The sequence below is a fragment of the Mauremys reevesii genome, linkage group 4 (assembly GCF_016161935.1).
Source record: "Mauremys reevesii isolate NIE-2019 linkage group 4, ASM1616193v1, whole genome shotgun sequence".
Taxonomy (NCBI): Eukaryota; Metazoa; Chordata; order Testudines; family Geoemydidae; genus Mauremys; species Mauremys reevesii.
In genome coordinates this window covers 92,585,356-92,602,452 of record NC_052626.1, presented here as the reverse complement: position 1 = coordinate 92,602,452, position 17,097 = coordinate 92,585,356, and the positions used below count along the sequence as shown (strand labels likewise).

At 38.2% G+C, this 17,097-nt stretch overlaps 1 protein-coding gene across 1 annotated transcript in view; it reads left to right on the top strand.

Annotated features, from left to right (window-relative positions):
- CSTF3 (cleavage stimulation factor subunit 3) overlaps window positions 1-17,097 on the top strand; it is an 80,283-nt gene that overhangs the window by 1,421 nt on the left and 61,765 nt on the right. Inside the window, exons 2-3 of the mRNA XM_039534192.1 lie at window positions 16,687-16,788; window positions 16,918-17,013. Coding sequence (XP_039390126.1) covers window positions 16,687-16,788; window positions 16,918-17,013 — 198 coding nt within the window. The remainder of the gene's footprint in view (window positions 1-16,686; window positions 16,789-16,917; window positions 17,014-17,097) is intronic.

Genomic DNA, 17,097 nt, shown 5'->3' with positions numbered 1-17,097 from the left:
CCACTCAGAGCTATATTTTAAGTCCATTCTCACTTTGTGGGAAAACCCAAAGCTTCTGAAGCAGGGAGGAGTGATGGAAACAAGCTCAGAGGAGATGGAGACCACATATATACAGTGCTTATACAAGTTGATGGTTCTGCTCTTCCCTTCTTAGTGAACTTATTTTTTTAATGGAGGTGTGAGTTAAGAGAAGTTTCCCTGTAAGCACTATCACCCCCACTTCTCGCCCCAGGCTTTAGTAGTGGGGGAAGTGAGTGTCTAGGTTCTAGGGAAACACTTCAAAGGAACACCGGTTCTTGGGGGGGGGGGGGAATGGGAATCTCATTATTTATTTTAACATAAAGCTCTCAAATCTTATCTGCCTGTAAAGTAAAAGAAATTAATGAAAATAGACTTCACAAAAATATATAGCAACATTGAGCTAATAAATACTCAAAATTCAGTGCTTTTCCCGTTCAAACCAATATGGAATGTTTCTTAATCACAGGTACTCTGTTTACTTCTTGGCAGCCATCTTCCTTGTAAAGTTCACTGCAACAGGAATTCTGATGCTCCCATACTTATCTAATTTTGATGTAAAATTGTGGTAATCAAAAAAGCTAACAATGTTGGGAATCATTAAGAAAGGAGCAAAGAGTTCTTTGGCACCTTATAGACTAACAAACGTATTGGAGCATGAGTTTTCGTGGGTGAATACCCACTTCGTCGGATGCATGCCACTACATGCGTCTGACGAAGTGGGTATTCACCCACGAAAGCTCATGTTCCAATACGTTTGTTAGTCTGTAAGGTGCCACAGAACTCTTTGCCGCCTTTACAGATCCAGACTAACATGGCTACCCCTCTGATATTAAGAAAAGAGTAGATAATAAGACAGAAAATATCATATTGCCTCTATCTAAATCCATGATAGCCCACATCTTGAATACTGCATGAAGATGTGATCACCCCATCTCAAAAAAGATATATTAGAATTGGAAAAGGTTCACAAAAGGGGGGAAAATGGTTTGAGGTATGGAACAGTTTCTGTATGAGGCAAGATTAAGAAGATTTGAACTTTTCAGCTTGGAAAAGAGACAACTATGGGGGGATATAATAGAGGTCTATAAAATCATGACTGGTGTGGAGTAAGTAAATATGAGGAGTAAATAATGCGTTCTTAACACACTAACTAGGGATCACCAAATGAAGTTAATACGCAGCAGGTTTAAAACAAACAAAAGGAAATATTTCTTCACACAACGCATACCCAACCTGTGGAACTTTTTGCCAGAGGATGTTGTAAAGGCCAAGACTATAACAGTGTTTTTATTTTAAAAAAAGAAAGGAAAAAAAAAAAGGAACTAGATAAGTTTATGGAGGCTAGGTCCATCAATTGCTATTAGCCAGAATGGGCTAGGATGGTGTCCCTAGCCTCTGTTTGCCAGAAGCTCGGAATGGGCAACGGGGATGGATCACTTGATGATTACCTGTTCTGTTCATTCCCTCTGAAGTACCTGGGATTGGCCACTGTAGGAAGACAGGTTACTGGGCTAGATGGATTTTTGGTCTGACCCAGTATGGTCGTTCTTATGCTCTAAATATTTTAAAATATGCAACATTACATAGGAAAATCTTAGTGTTCCTCTTTAAAAATAGAATGGAATTGTACTGATAATCCTTTGGCCAATTTAAAGTTGTTTAATGAAGTGTTACCTCTTGGAAATAACTTTTAGTATAGTTTCTTGGAAATTTCAACAAGACAGAATTACTGGGCAGTGACTTAATTGCATACCTCTTACATCACTGCAAAAACTATTAGTCATTTATGAAAAATTAAAAATAAATTATGTTCTGTCCACAATAAGCGTAAAACCATTCTAAAAGTTTGCTTCCTGGTATTATAATTCTTGTGTAGCCATGCGTTTGAGGATTTCCATAGTCAAAGGACTTTCAGGACTCCTTGTTCATGGATGTGCAGTATGAGAGTGGAAGGTGGTGGTGAGGTTATCAATTTTAGTAATGTTTACATGTGAGTAAATTTTGTATAAAGGGAAAAATATTTCAGTTTAGCACCTTAGGGCCAAGTCCTGAAGGGCATCCTGAACTCCAATACTGTCTGCAGTACGGAAATGTAGGGAAAAATGTCCATAAGCTACTTTCCATTGGTACAGCTGCTGTTAGTAAGATTAATCTGTGTGATGGTAAAAGTGCTAGATCCCACTGGACTGTTGTCAGTAGTAGATCTCCCACCAGTTCTATCACTGGTATTACCATTTAATTACTACTTTAATTACCTAGTGTATACAAGGCTATGCTGTTTTCCAATGAGAGTTGAGGGTGTTGAGAACCTCAGAGATCAGGCCCTTAAGCATATGCAGTTTGAGAGTTCTTTATAGTCTGTCTAAAGCATGTAATTTCACATAACGTTTTGAAGCTTGTGTAGTTTATATTGAAGGTTGCTAATATTTTCCTCCCTGCACTAACTCAGTTTCTTACTGATCCCATGATCCTTTAACTGTATCCGTGCTGGTGAACTCCCACCCAGTTTACTTCAGTGGGGCTCAGTGCAGACACAGGGTTTTGACCATGTGGGTCTAATCTGAGGATCAGGACACAGCTGCTTCAACGTACTGGGTAAAATTTCCAGTAATCTAAGTGACTGAGACATCCAGATCTCTTTAGTGCTTTTGAACATTTTAACTACACCTAAAGTATCTGTAACACAATGAAATTTAGAAATGCCTGTTAAGGATAGTATACTATCTGGGTACTAGTATTTTGAGTTTCTAAAAAATATGTGACTGGGCAGTTGGTAAAGAATTTTACCAGGATGCAAGTGTAATTGGATTCAGTTTTGTTCCCTAGATCAATGTAAAATGTCGGAGATTCCCATTTCAATGATAACAGAATACACTTTAATATTAAAAGGTTTTCAAGGTAAAAATGAAACCACAGAGAATAACATGATTAAATAAATCCTCCAACTCACTCCCCTCCTCCATTACACTGAAACTACTTTTACCAAGATATTTCACAACCTCTTTCTGGCCAGATCTCAAGGTCTCTTTATTTCATTCACATTCTCCTTGACCTCTTTGGTTCTGCTGATACAGTTACATGTCCTTTTTGAACTCCCTTGGCTTCAGCGATACTGTCCTTGCCTTGTTTTCCCATGTCTTTTATTTCTACCGTGGCTGTGGTCAGGATGCTCCCTCCTTTCTTGGTCCTGGATGTCTCACTGATAACTTAAACTTAGTGGACTCAATATCCTCTGCTGCACCCTGTCACCACTGAGCGCAACAAAGAAGGTGTGACAACTCTCTGATTACGGGGCTATCTAGGTGCCAACTTGCCTCCCTCCAGGATACCACTTCAAGATAGTTTAGAGCAGTTTAAGTACTGCTTTAAGCTATGCCCTAGCTTTAGATGCCTCTGAAGGCCAACTACCAGCTAGGGATTTCTGGAGTGCATGCAGGTCTGCCTCTACTTGTTCCCCTATACAGATGGCTGCGCAGGAGATGGTACAGCTGGCTACACAACTGGAATCCCCATCTATCCACCCAAGTCCATATACAGCTGGGAGGGTCTGTAATGGGTTCAAGGACTGAATACAGCATTGTCTACCAGAGAGCTCCTTACTTTTTCCCCACAAAGCTCATCCTAATCTGTCCATTCTTTTGTTAACCTCTGGGTCACTCAGGCTACTCAGTTTGTGGTCATCTCTGAATTCTTCCTACACTTTGCCCCACACATCCAGCCTCTGTCTAAATCCTGTTGCTTTTTTCTCCACATCCCTCAGATCTGAACCTTCCTCTTTATCCAGACATCAGAAACTCTCATCCAGGTACTCAATGTCTCCTGTTTTGATTACTGCAATAACTCCCCATTTCCCCCTCACTTTTTGTGACCTTCAAACCACAGCATATCTGCCTTTCTGTGCTTGTCATCTTTTGCTTCTATCCCTGCCTCTAATCTGCTTTATCAATAGTGCTAGCCTTGGAACATCCATTTGTCCATTTTTCCCACAAATATCTCTTCCTTCCACACTGCCTTTACATAAGCAACGCTAATCTGATTGCTAATCTAATCTGTAAAGCCACTACCCAAGGGTGGATTATTTTGATAATGATTTAAATCACCAAACTGGAAACATTGATTTAAATACTTGATTTTAGTCTTGTTTTGTATTTGTACTTTTCAGTTCTTTTCCTAAAGAGAGGTTGATTCTCATTGGTTGGTAACCATCAAAACATGTTTTGCAACAAACTATGGCCTTTACATATACTTGGTGCTTTATCCCTCGGGTTAGCATATACTGTGTCTGTACACATTTAAGCAGTTATGTAGCATAAATATATTTATTCTGTTGCTTAATTTTTCTTTTTTTGTTTTTAGAAAATGGTGACTAACACATTGATTTTTATTTTTTTATTTTGTCTGTGGTGTTTCAGACTATTTGGATGGAAATTGGAATTCAATTTAAAAATGCACAAAAAAAGCATTTTAAAATTTTTTAGTTAAATAAAACGTCCTTAAAAGTGCTATAGATGCATAAGAAGAAAGTGTATCAAAATGTGTTGCATTTAAAACTAACTGATTACTTAAACAGAAAGTATCATTAGTAGTTAGTGAAATAAATTGATTGTTTCTGGTTACCAAGATTTCAGAAGTAGTAGATCACGTCCTCTTTAGTCATAGATATGAAGAGGAAAACAAGTTTTTCTGTTTTTAACTCCCAATCTGTTTCTTTATTTTTAACTGAACTAGATGAATAAACTGAAATGAAGAAAATATGCCCCCTTCATCATCATAAGAGGCAACTGCTGTCAAAAACTGATTTAGCACTTCAACAAAATCTGGTTCCAGGTGCTTAGCCACGCACTTCCTCTGGTTCAGTGGTCTGACTTTACTTAAAACTTTGGCAGCAAATATGTATGGGTTGAATATTTATTCAATTTCAATGATTTTAGTAGGTTATTGTAAGTTTAGGCCTTGGGATAGAACATAAGAACAGCCATACTGTGTCAGACCAAAGGTCCTTCTAGCTCAGTGTCCTGTCTTCTGACAGTGGCCAATGCCAGGTGCCCCAGAGGGAATGAACAGAAGAGGTAATCAACAAGTGATCCATCCCTTGTCGCCCATTCCCAGCTTCTGGCAAACAGAGGCTAGAGACATTATCCCTGCCCATCCCGGCTAATAGCCATTGATGGACCTAGCCTCCATAAACTTATCTAGTTTTTTTTTTTAACGCAGTTATAGTGTTGGCGTTCACAACATCCTCTGGCAAGGAGTTCCGCAGGTTAACTCTGTGTTGTGTGAAAAAATACTTCCTTTAGTTTGTTTTAAATGTGCTGCCTGTTCATTTCATTTGGTGACTCCTAGTTTGTGTGTTATGAAAAGGAGTAAATACTTCGTCATTTACTTTCTGCACACCAGTCATGATTTTATAGACCTCTATCAGATCCCTCCTTAGTTGCCTCTTTCCAAAGATGAAAAGTCCCAATCTTATTAATCTCTCCTCATATGGAAGGTGTTCTATACCCCTAATAATTTCCAATTCTAGTATATCTTTTTTGAGATGCGTTGACCACATCTGCACACAGTATTCAAGATATGGGCATACAATGGGTTTATATAGACAATATATATTTTGTCTTATTATGTATCCCTTTCTTAATGATTCACAACATTCTGTTTGCTTTTTTGACTGCTGCTGCACATTGAGTAGATGTTTTCAGAAAACATCCACAATGACTCCAAAACCTCTTGAATGGTAATAGCTAATTTAGACACCATCATTTTATATGTATAGTTGAGATTATGGTTTTCAATGTGTATCACTTTGCGTTTATCAACATTGAATTTCATCTGCCATTTTGTTGCCCAGTCCAGTTTTGTGAGATCCTTTTATAGTTCTTCGCAGTCTGCTTGGGACTTAACTATTTTGAGAAGTTTTGTATCATCTGCAAATTTTGCCACCTCACTGTTTCACTCCTTTTTCCAGTTATGAATATATTGAATAGGACTGGTCCCGGTACAGACTCCTGGGGGACACCACTATTTACCTCTCTCCATTCTGAAAACTGACCATTTATTCCTACCTATTGTTTCCTATCTTTTAACCAGTTATCAGTCCATGAGAGGACCTTCCCTCTTATCACATGACAGCTTACTTTGCTTAAGAGCCTTTGGTGAGGGACCTTGTCAAAGGGTTTCTGAAAATCTAAATACATTATATCCACTGCATCCCCCTTGCCCACATGCTTGCTGATCTCCCCCCCTCCCCTGCCCCCCCAAGAATTCTAGTAGACTGGTGAGGCATGAGTTCCCTTTACAAAAAACATGTTGACTTTCCCCCAACAAATTATGTTCTTCTATGTGTCTGACAATTTTGTTCTTTATTATAGTTTCAACCAGTTTGCCTGGTACAGTACAGACCCTTTTTACGTGCGACCTGTTTACACACGAATCCGCTTAACGCACGGTAGCACCATGCCTTTCAGTGCTACCTATTTAACATGCGGTACAGGAACTTGCTATGTAGTGCTACAGATTTGCTCACTAACTCACTGACAGAAATCGACAGGAAGTGCGGAGCAGAAATGTGTTGTACGTCTTTACTGATATTGATAAAGATGTATCACGCACACTTAGTCATTGTCATGCTAGAGATATATAATATATACAGTAGTACTGTAGTTATATAGTAATATATATACTACTTTAGAAAATTTTAACTGTAGGCCTAATATAATGGCAGAGGGCAAGCATCAGCGTTCCTACACTGTAGAAGAAAAGCTAGCTGCAATAGATCGAGTAAATAGTGGAGAAACCCAGGCCAAATTTTCAAAAGATATTGGGAGTGCCAAATCTACTTTACGAGGATGGTTAAAAAACGAATCTAAACTGAATGTCTTTGTACAAAATATCGATTCTGCTGTGGGGCTTAAGTGAAAATGTGTGCGCTATTCAGCAAAACACACAATAGACAAAGCCATGTGCACGTTGTTTGCTCAGGAAAGACTGAAAGGAATGCTGCTAAGTGGGCCAATTCTTCAAGCTCAAGCAACGAAATTTAGAAATTAAACGGGGGATGAATCATTCCAAGCCAGCTAGGGTTTTATAAGTCATTTTAAAAAGGGTCATGGCATAGCGAAGGTATCAATTTCTGGAGAAAGCTGATGGATGAATCGGCCGTGAATGCGTTTCTCTCTGAGTTAAAATCTATTTTACAAAATGAAGACTACCACGAAGAACAACTTTATAATTATGATGAAACTGCTATCTGATAAGTTTTTAGCCTTTAATTACAAGACACAGAAAACAGCTGGATTTAAAAAGAGAAAAGATTGTGTGACTCTTCTTGTTTGTAGTAATAAGACAGGCAACCATACGCTTACCCCTCTTCTCGTTGGCCGCTTGCTATAATTACCTCAGTAGAGCCAAACTGCCAGTAATATACGCTATCAGCAAAAATGCTTGGATGACAAGACACATCTTCGACGACTGGTTCCACAACAGCTTTGTTCCATCTGTTCGTAAGCATCTGCGATCGAAGAAACTCAAAGCCAAAGCACTTTTACTACTTGACAATTGTCCAGCCCATCCTCCAGCTGAATCACTGGTATCGAACGATGGAAAAATTCGAGTGCTGTACCTACCATTCAACACAACATCAAAAATTCAACCTTTTAGACCAGGGCATTATTCAGAATTTTAAAAACAGTTATCGACAGGAGCTGATTTCAGTGATCATGTCATGCACGTCTTCAGGCATTTCCGAATTCCTGAGACAGTTAAACGCGAAGGAAATTGTTTAGTTAAAAAAGCTTGGGATGGAGTAAAACAAAAGTCCATTGAAAACTGCTGGATGAAGTCTCTCGGTGATGCCTATTCTGTTAAAGATGGCTCAGACTCGGAAAACTCAGCAATGGCACTGATTCAGAGCCAGACTTTGAAGGATTTTTGGAAAAAGACGTCCTACAAACAAGCACGGAGACAAGAGGATAAGAGTAAACTTCTCTTTCAAATGATAAAAGATTTTAGTTTGGATACATTGCTGGAAATCATTACCAAGTGGCTTGAGATGAATGAAGACTGCCCGACTTCAGAATTTCTGTCTGAGGAAGAAATATTAACGGGCTGCGAGGCTACGTCAGACTGGCAAAGTGATGGTGAGAATTCTAATAACGCAGGCCTAAATGACAATGATGAGGACGATGAGAATGTCGTTGAAAAAGTAAAAATTTCACTCGCAGAAGCCCCTAGTGCTGTAGAAACTGTTGTAAGTTTTATGGAGGAGCAAATATGCGGAAAATATCGAAATCATTAATCTGCAGTGAATGACAGACTTCATAAAAAAGGGGGGAAAATGCGAGTATGAAAGAGCAGAAAATAACAGCGTTTTTTCTAAGTGAATCATAGACACTTTTTTTCAGCATGGCCCTCTTAACCTGTGGTCTGTTAACACGTGGTCATGATGGCTTGACTCCCGACATCTGTGCGTAACCGGGTATGTACTGTACTTAAGTCAGGCTTACCGGCCTGTAATTGTCGGAATCACTTCTAGAGCCCCTTTTTAAAATTGGTGTCACATTAGCTATTCTCCAGTCATTTGGTACAGAAGCTGATTGAAATGATAAGTTACAAACTACAGTTAGTAGTTCTGCAGTTTCACATCTGAGTTCCTTCAGAACTCTTGGGTGAATACCATCTGGTCCTGGTGACTTATTACTGTTTAGTTTATCAGTGTGTTCCAAAATCTCCTCCATCAACACCTCAATCTGGGACAGTTCCTCAGATTTGTCACCTAAAAACAATGGTTCAGGTTTGGGAATCTCTCTCATCCTCAGCCATGAAGACCGATGCAAATAATTCATTTAGTTTCTCCTTGATGGCCTTATCATCCTTGAGTGCTCCTTTAGCATCTCGATCATCCAGTGGCCCCACTAGTTGTTTAGCAGGCTTCCTGCTTCTGATGTACTTAACATTTTTTTTGCTATTACTTTGAGTCTTTGGCTAGTTTGTTCTTCAAATTCTTTTTTGGTCTTCCTAATTATATTTTTATGCTTCACTTGCCAGAGTTTATGCTCCGTTCTGTTTTCCTCTTTAGGATTTAATTTCAACTTCAAATTCAAAGGATGCCTTTTTGAGTCTCAATGCTTCTTTTACTTTGTTTAGCCACGGTGGCACTTTTTTTTTGTTCTCTTACTATGTTTTTTAATTTGGAGTCAACATTTAAGTTGAGCCACTATTATGGTTTCTTTAAAATGTTTCCATGCATCTTGCAGATATTTTCACTTTTTGGCACTGTACCTTTTAATTTCTGTTAACTAACTTCCTCATTTTTGTTGTCATAATTTCAAATACATTTATCTTTTTTAAAAAATAAACCTATTTAACTTAAATAAATGATTTTTATCCACCCTGTTCTGCTTTCACTTCATTCATTTGCCTCCTTGAGACCTTCTTCTGCTAAATAAATAAAAATAAATTAATGGAGTTATCCTATCTCCTAGAACTGGAAGGGACCTTGAAAGGTCATTGAGTCCAGCCCCCTGCCTCCACTAGCAGGACCAAGTACAGATCCCTAGGTGGCCCCCTCAAGGATTGAACTCTCAATCCTGGGTTTAGCAGGCCAATGCTCAAACCACTGAGCTATCCCTCCCCGCTGTGACACCTATGAGCAGTTGGCTTACTAATGATGGCTAACTTCATGGGCAGTTGGGTATATCTGATATTATGGAAGGGTTTTTTTAATTTAAACATTACCAAGTTGTACAGTAGTTAGCCTACATAACTGATTCCTATTGTGTGATTCTTACTACTGTTACACTCCTACTGCTACCCCCTTCATCCTTTTGTTTCACACTTTTAATTGCTTTTGTGAACTCTTTGGAGAGGGACTTTCTTCCTGTGTATTGTACAGCCTACCCCATTGGAGCCCAAAGAGGAAGAATCGCCTTAGAGTTAAGACACTGATTGACTTGAGGATCTGGGTTCTGTTCCCAGCTCAGCCACAAACTAACTATGTGAGCCTGGGCAAGTAATTTGTTCGCTTCATGGTTACTTCCCCATTTTGAGAGTGAATGTGAGATGCTCAGATACAATGGCATTGAGAACCGTAGAAAAGCTTATTAAGAAATCATGACTGTGACCTTTCAGCTCCACTGAAATGCAGAGATATTTTTCTGCCATTTTTTGTTAAAGAATTAGATCCCTTTCAAATATACAGTCAGGTTTATACATTAGCTGATTTATTTTGGATACAAAAGTCAGTGGACAGAGCCCTAGTAAATGTACTACAGCAGGGATTAATCTGCTTCTTTATATTGTCTCTTCCATTTCCAGATTCTATATGCAGTGTTAAATAAAATCTTATTTTGCATAAGTGCAATTTTAAAAATGTGTGGTAGCAGTTAAATTACAGAAAGCTGTCTAGTCTTGAGTGATGTAGCATGGGAAGTGAAATTTAACTTTGTAGTGTTAAAAGTGATCAGAAGGCAGAGCAGGTAGAAGTGTAGAGGTATTTGGAAGGTAAACGCCAAAGGGGAAAATATTTAGGATGGCACAAAGGGCTTGTTAACACTTTATATATAAAGTGGGGATCTTGGTTACAGTATGGCTAAAACCGTGGATTATTGAAGTTTTTGGCCTGGTTATGCTGACAGTTATTTCTAGTCCCTATGTAACCATTTGTAAACAATTCCCTGGTTTGGTTGCATTTATCAATAAGCCCTTGGCGTACTGGGAAGAAATTAAGGAGAAAAAGTGGTCCAAAAGCTGAGATTTGTGGAATAGCCTCAAAAGCTGTGGGGGTGGGGGATGAGGTGTAAGCCTTATTTGCTTCTTTACAATTAAGTTTCTTCAAGCTTTCAAAAAAAGTGGACTCCAAACATACTTGTACAGTTAGAGGTTGGAGTAGATGGTCAGCTTAACTGCATTGCTCATGTGTGCAGATTTTTCACATCCCTGAGCGACATAGCTGGGCTGACTACTTTTGAGTGTAGACTTCATAGACTTTACGGTCAGAAGGGACCATTATGATCATCTAGTCTGACCTCCTGCACAACGCAGGCCACAGAATCTCACGTACCCAGTCCTGTAACAAACCCCTAACCTATGTCTGAGTTATTGAAGTCGTCAAATCATGGTTTGAAGACCTCAAGGTGCAGAGAATCCTCTAGCAAGTGACCCGTGCCCCACGCTGCAGAGGAAGGCGAAAAACCTCCAGGGCCTCTGCCAATCTTTCCTGTAGGAAAATTCCTTCCTGACCCCAAATATGACAATTAGTTAAACCCTGCGCATGTGGGCAAGACTCACCAGCCAGCACCCAGGAAAGAATTCTCTGTAGTAACTCAGATCCCACCTCATCTAACATCCCATCACAGACCATTGGGCATATTTACCTGCTAATAATTAAAGATCAATTAATTGCCAAAATTAGGCTATCCCATCATACCATCCCTCCATAAACTTATCAAGCTTAGTCTTAAAGCCAGACCTAGCCTTATTAACAGTAGTTACTTAAGTGGTTTTTAAAAAAGATCAAATCAGCTGTTGTGAATGACTGTTTAAACTGATGTCCTGTCCATGTGAACCAGTTTAACATGAACAGGAGGAGGTTTTAAACTGCCTGCCAAACAGCTTTGAGTAAATGCAAATTGAGCTCAAATGTTGAATGAGTTGTTTGAGTTTTGATTTTGTTACGCACTTTGACGTTTGCTATGTCATTGGATCAGGGAATTGAGAGTCAAACCGTTGAGTGTGCTCTTGATGGCAATGGAGAAATGCATATACATGAATTTTTCCTTGAAATGACTTGCCAAAGTAAAGTTTAGCCCTGAAATATGTCTTGTTTTGCCCCACATGAACCAGACTCAGAGGAGCATTTGACCCCTGTTTTGGGGTGAACTCAATTTTGAATTAACATGTTAGATCATCTTTTGAAAGGGTCCTCATGAACTTCAAATTGAGTCATCTGAAAACTAAAATTAGTTTTAGGTACAACTGTTTCTATCAGTGTGTTTGGCTTTGCAGGATTTTCCTTTTTTTTTTTTTTTTAAATTCACCTTCACACAAATAAAAGGAGAAACTGATTAATTTAAGCTCTTACTGCAAGCAGTTATGTTTATGGTTAACTTTTCACACTGCAGTAATTCCATTGTTTATGTGGAATTACTTGTGTGTAAAGTGTGTAAAATGTGTAACTGATTGTGACGTAGGGGCTTCATTGACTATACAGGAGAAAATGACTGTACACAAGTGCTGCCAAACACACAAAGTTAAACTAAAAATATTTTTCAGGCATCTAGTGATCTTTAAATTGAAGTTTCTTTAATCACCTTTACCTAATGATATAAAAATACAATAGATCTGTGACCATTTGGACCTCTTTACTTGCACCGGAGCTGGTATAATAAAGAGGAACAAATCAATTAATGGACTTCAGTTTTGCAGGATTAGTGTATGGGCTTTAATTTGCCTCTAACCTTACTCACTGAAATGGGCAGCTCTTACCCAAGAATGCCTTTCCTGGGAACTGCTTACTCAGCTTGCCTCTCAGGGTAGGTGGTGGTGTCTTACTTCCAATTTTTAGATCAAACAGCATCAAACCGAGCTCTGGCAGAATCCATGCACTGGTAATGGGGAAGTCTTCTCTGCTTGAGGGAAAGATTTATTTTTTTTGCACCACTAGTGCTTCCAGTATCCATTCTGCCACAGTATCAGATAGGAAATAGATTTCAATTTAAGAGCACTCCTTCAGTAAAAATATATTTAGAAATGTTACAAAGCTGAGAATTAGTTTCAGTTCTGAATAGGGAATAGAAGAATTTTTTACCTTTAAAATATAACTTAATTTAAAAATTGTAAAATGGGCAGGGTCTTACATATTTGCAGTTAGTAGAGACCAATTTGCCTCCTTTGTTGCCTTTTATAGCTAAATAGGGAGCTAGTGTAGCAGCTGCTACTCTGAGTGAATGTTTGCCATTTTGAGAGGTCAAATTGACATAATTTTTTTATAGGGTTAAAATATCAGGAGAACAATGAAGCGTGTCTTTTTTCTTCTTGCCCCCAAATTTCACAGTGATCCTGCACCATGCTATTTGAGTTACATAAGTCTATTGGGTCATTGTTAGGATGTACAACTGTGATACAGCCCATCCTCTAACCTAAAAAGCGCCCTGTTTCTCTTCAGACAGGTTTAAAGAGACTAAATCCTCATAAAATAGCACGTTGTTTTTGTGCTTGTATAGTATAGTCAGACTAACAAGTTTTACTTGTTTTAAGTTAACAGTACTGTCGTCTAAGCAAACAATACTTGCCAGGAGCAAAATTGTATTCCCATCATGTTGTTTCATAACTTCACTAAGGCAAAAAACAGGTGTCTGTGAACTAAGCTTTGAAGTTTGAGACTTCATTGTAAATTCCAAATAAACAAACTTTGTATATATTTTCCCAAAATGAGTCCATTTGGAAGTGCTGTAAAACTGAACTTTTAAATTTAAAGCAAAAAGCAAGCTAATTACGTGGTGACCTTTCATAGAAACTTTGTGATTCCCAGTAAATACGCAGCACTGTAAGTCAGAACTTTGAAAGGGTAGGGATGTGACAAATTAGATTTATAAAACACCTGCTGTTTTCCATCACCTGTAGTCAAATAATTTTTAAAAACTATCTACTAAAATGGGTATTGTTTCATGACATTAACTGTTTTAGGTATGTTTTGATTCTGTTTTGGGCTCTCATGGTGTTTGTGTCCCAGAATGAATTGCTGTGAATTTTTTTTTTGGGGGGGGGCTTAATGTTGGGGAAGACTCACATTAAAGATATGTATGTAAAGCTGGTAGTGCTACCTACCACGGACTTCTCTCTCCTCTACTGTCCATTCTTCTCTCCCCCCCTTCTCCTCCTCCTCCTCCCCCCCCCCCCCCCGCCCCTTCCTGGTGTCAGTATGTCTTCCTTGACATTTTCTTTGTTTATTTTTGGTACTCCATAAGTATGTCATAGAGTTTAATGAAAATCAAATTTTGCTCATATAGTTAAAGAATTTCAGACATTATATATTGTTAGTATGTAAGTGGCATTTTGAAACTTGGTAGCACTGAATGAATAGAAACATTTTAAAATACATCTTTTTGAAGCAATCAGGTGGTCCTGGGAACCTTAGTATATGTATGAAATGCACAGTAAAAAAAAAAAATAATAATAATGAAAATGAAAAAGCTAAGGTTCCTGCACTGGCATTAACTCAGCCTTGTTGCATATATAAATTATGTTTTGTTTTTGGATTTCTAATTAAAACACATTTTTGGTGGATTTTGTATTTCATTGAAGTTTTTAAGATCTCATGCAAATTATCTTAACAGTAGTTCTTGTTCCTTTCCAGGCCTGAGAATGTGGTCTTCTAAGGGGGTCCATTATTTCACTGGATTTATATTCTTGGAATAATGAGACTTCGGTGGGGTAATGCATTCTTAAGGGGGTATGATTTCTAAAGCACACTAATATGTTGTCAAGTATCAGAGAGGTAGCCGTGTTAGTCTGGATCTGTAAAAAGCGACAGAGTCCTGCGGCACCTTATAGACTAACAGAAGCATTGGAGCATAAGCTTGTGCATGACTCTGACGAAGTGGGTATTCACCCACGAAAGTTTATGTTCCAATACTTTTGTTAGGTTGCCTACCCCTGTTATGGTACGGGTGCCGAAGGCGGCACACAAGCTGATTTTCAGTGGCACTCAGACTGCTTGGGTCCTGGCTACCGGTCTGTGGGGCTCTGCATTTTAATTTAATTTTAAATGAAGCTTCTTAAACATTTTAAAAACCTTATTTACCTTACATACAACAGTAGTTTAGTTATATATTATAGACTTATAGAAAGAGACCTTCTAAAAATGTTAAAATGTATTACTGGCACGCGAAACCTTAAATTAGAGTGAATAAATGAAGATTCGGCACACCACTTCTGAAAGGTTGCCGATCCCTGGTCTATAAGGTGCCACAGGACTCTTTGTCACTAACATGTTGTGCATTAATTGGTTCATGCAGACCCTGCTGGTGTGCTGTTTGAAATGATTCTAACGTTAAAATGCACTAAAAAACCTTTGGTGCACACCAGCGAGGTCTATGCAGACCAATCAGTGTGGTAGAGTGTAGTGTGCTTTAGAAATCACACTCCCATAGAAAACATTTCCCATGATGTAGACAAGCTCTGTGACGGGGATGGATATTGGCTGGCTTACACTAAAACAACATTTAGTGTTCAATGTATTGTCAGTATTTGTTGTGCTTCTTAGCTGCTTTGTCATCTTCTGCTTTAGTAAGTGTGAATGATGGTATGAAGTGCTGATAGCTGCTGTTCTTCCAGAACCAAGTGTTATGTCTGCTGCCTGTCTTCCTTTCACTGTAATACTAGGTTGTGCAGGTCTGTTTTATTTTTTTTTTAAACCATCTAATGCCAAGTAAACTTCAGAATGGAAATCCCCATTTGTTCTTTAAAGTTTTTCTAGCGCTAGTGTCCCTAGTATGGTGTACTTGAGGCTGTAAAATATGTAGTTAGACTTAAATTTTGAAAAGAAATAGCACAACAGAATACCAAGTTTTAATAATAGTTATGATTGAAAAACAGTTTATCATAACCCCTTTTTTTCACAGACATAACTTACTGAAACATCCACTGCTTAGGCTGAAAGTTTCCATATTTTGTTTCTGACTGCAATTGAACTGTTTTTGGAAAATGTGAGCAAATCACTTCATCTAATTTGAGTTACTGAAGAGTGGTGCTGGTGAGGACCTTACCTACTGTTAAAAGAAATAACTTCTGAACACACTTGTTTGAACAAAGCAGTCTCAAAATCAGCTGAATTTGTAGTTTAACATAACAATGGTCCTCACAGAAGTTGGTTTGTTTACTGGCTTTGACTTAAAATAGGTATGACAATTTGAAAGTTTGTTACTGAACTTGCTAAGAGGGAAAATTGCAGGATGTGCAGTATGACCATGTATTTTTTGCAAGGTTAACGTAATTAACTGTATTTTTTGGTACTTAAGTTGTATTGTAAAAATTATAAAACTTCAAATTCATGTTCTTTTGCTTTTTAAGAACCATAATAAATCAGTTAAATAGAATTACAAATACAGAACACTTGTTAGCAAGCTTACATGTAAGATGTTTCTTATGGACTTAGGCTATGTCTACATTGCCACTTTTGTCACTCAGGAGTGTGAAAAAACACCCCTCTGAATGACAAAAGTTTTAACAATGAAAAGCGGAGCTGTGCTCCCAGCGGCAAAGCTACCGCCCCTCTTTGGAGGTGGTATCTCTTAGTGATAGAGTGGCTACACAGCACACCTTACAATGGCACGGCTGCGGCAGCACGGCTGTGCTGTTGTAAGGTGCGCAGTGTAGACATAGCCTTACACTATCATATTATTTGTTTAACTTATTTCTTCTAGTTTGGGCAATGAGCCACCACATTTTGAATGTTTTCTGTTGGGAAATACATTTTAATGTTTCTGTAGGAAAACTTGCTTTACATTAAAATCATTGTACTTCAGTTGTTTCGGTGTAACAGCTAAGATCAGAAATTCCAAGATGTGAAATGCTATATTTTCAAAAGACATTAAACTTATACTATAGGTAGTATTGGACTCCTCTGACTCTGCTTATAGGCACTTACGCTTCTACTTGGCTTTTTTCTAGGCTCCTGAATATGTTCCAGAAAAAGTGAAGAAGGCTGAAAAGAAATTAGAAGAGAATCCATATGACCTTGACGCTTGGAGCATTCTCATTCGAGAGGCACAGGTTTAGTGACATAGGATTACATTTCCTTATCTATGGGTCCACTCACACTATTTGGTTCTGGAAGTCAATATAAACATTTACATAAATCATAATATTGTAAATGCTGTTTGTTGGTTTTCAATTTTTTAGAATCAACCTATAGACAAAGCACGGAAGACCTATGAACGCCTTGTTGCCCAGTTCCCCAGTTCTGGCAGATTCTGGAAACTGTACATTGAAGCAGAGGTTAATATTTTAACATTCTTTCTTATATAACAATAGGAATTTACGTTTACATTCTATGATAAACAAAACTGAAGTTAGGCACAT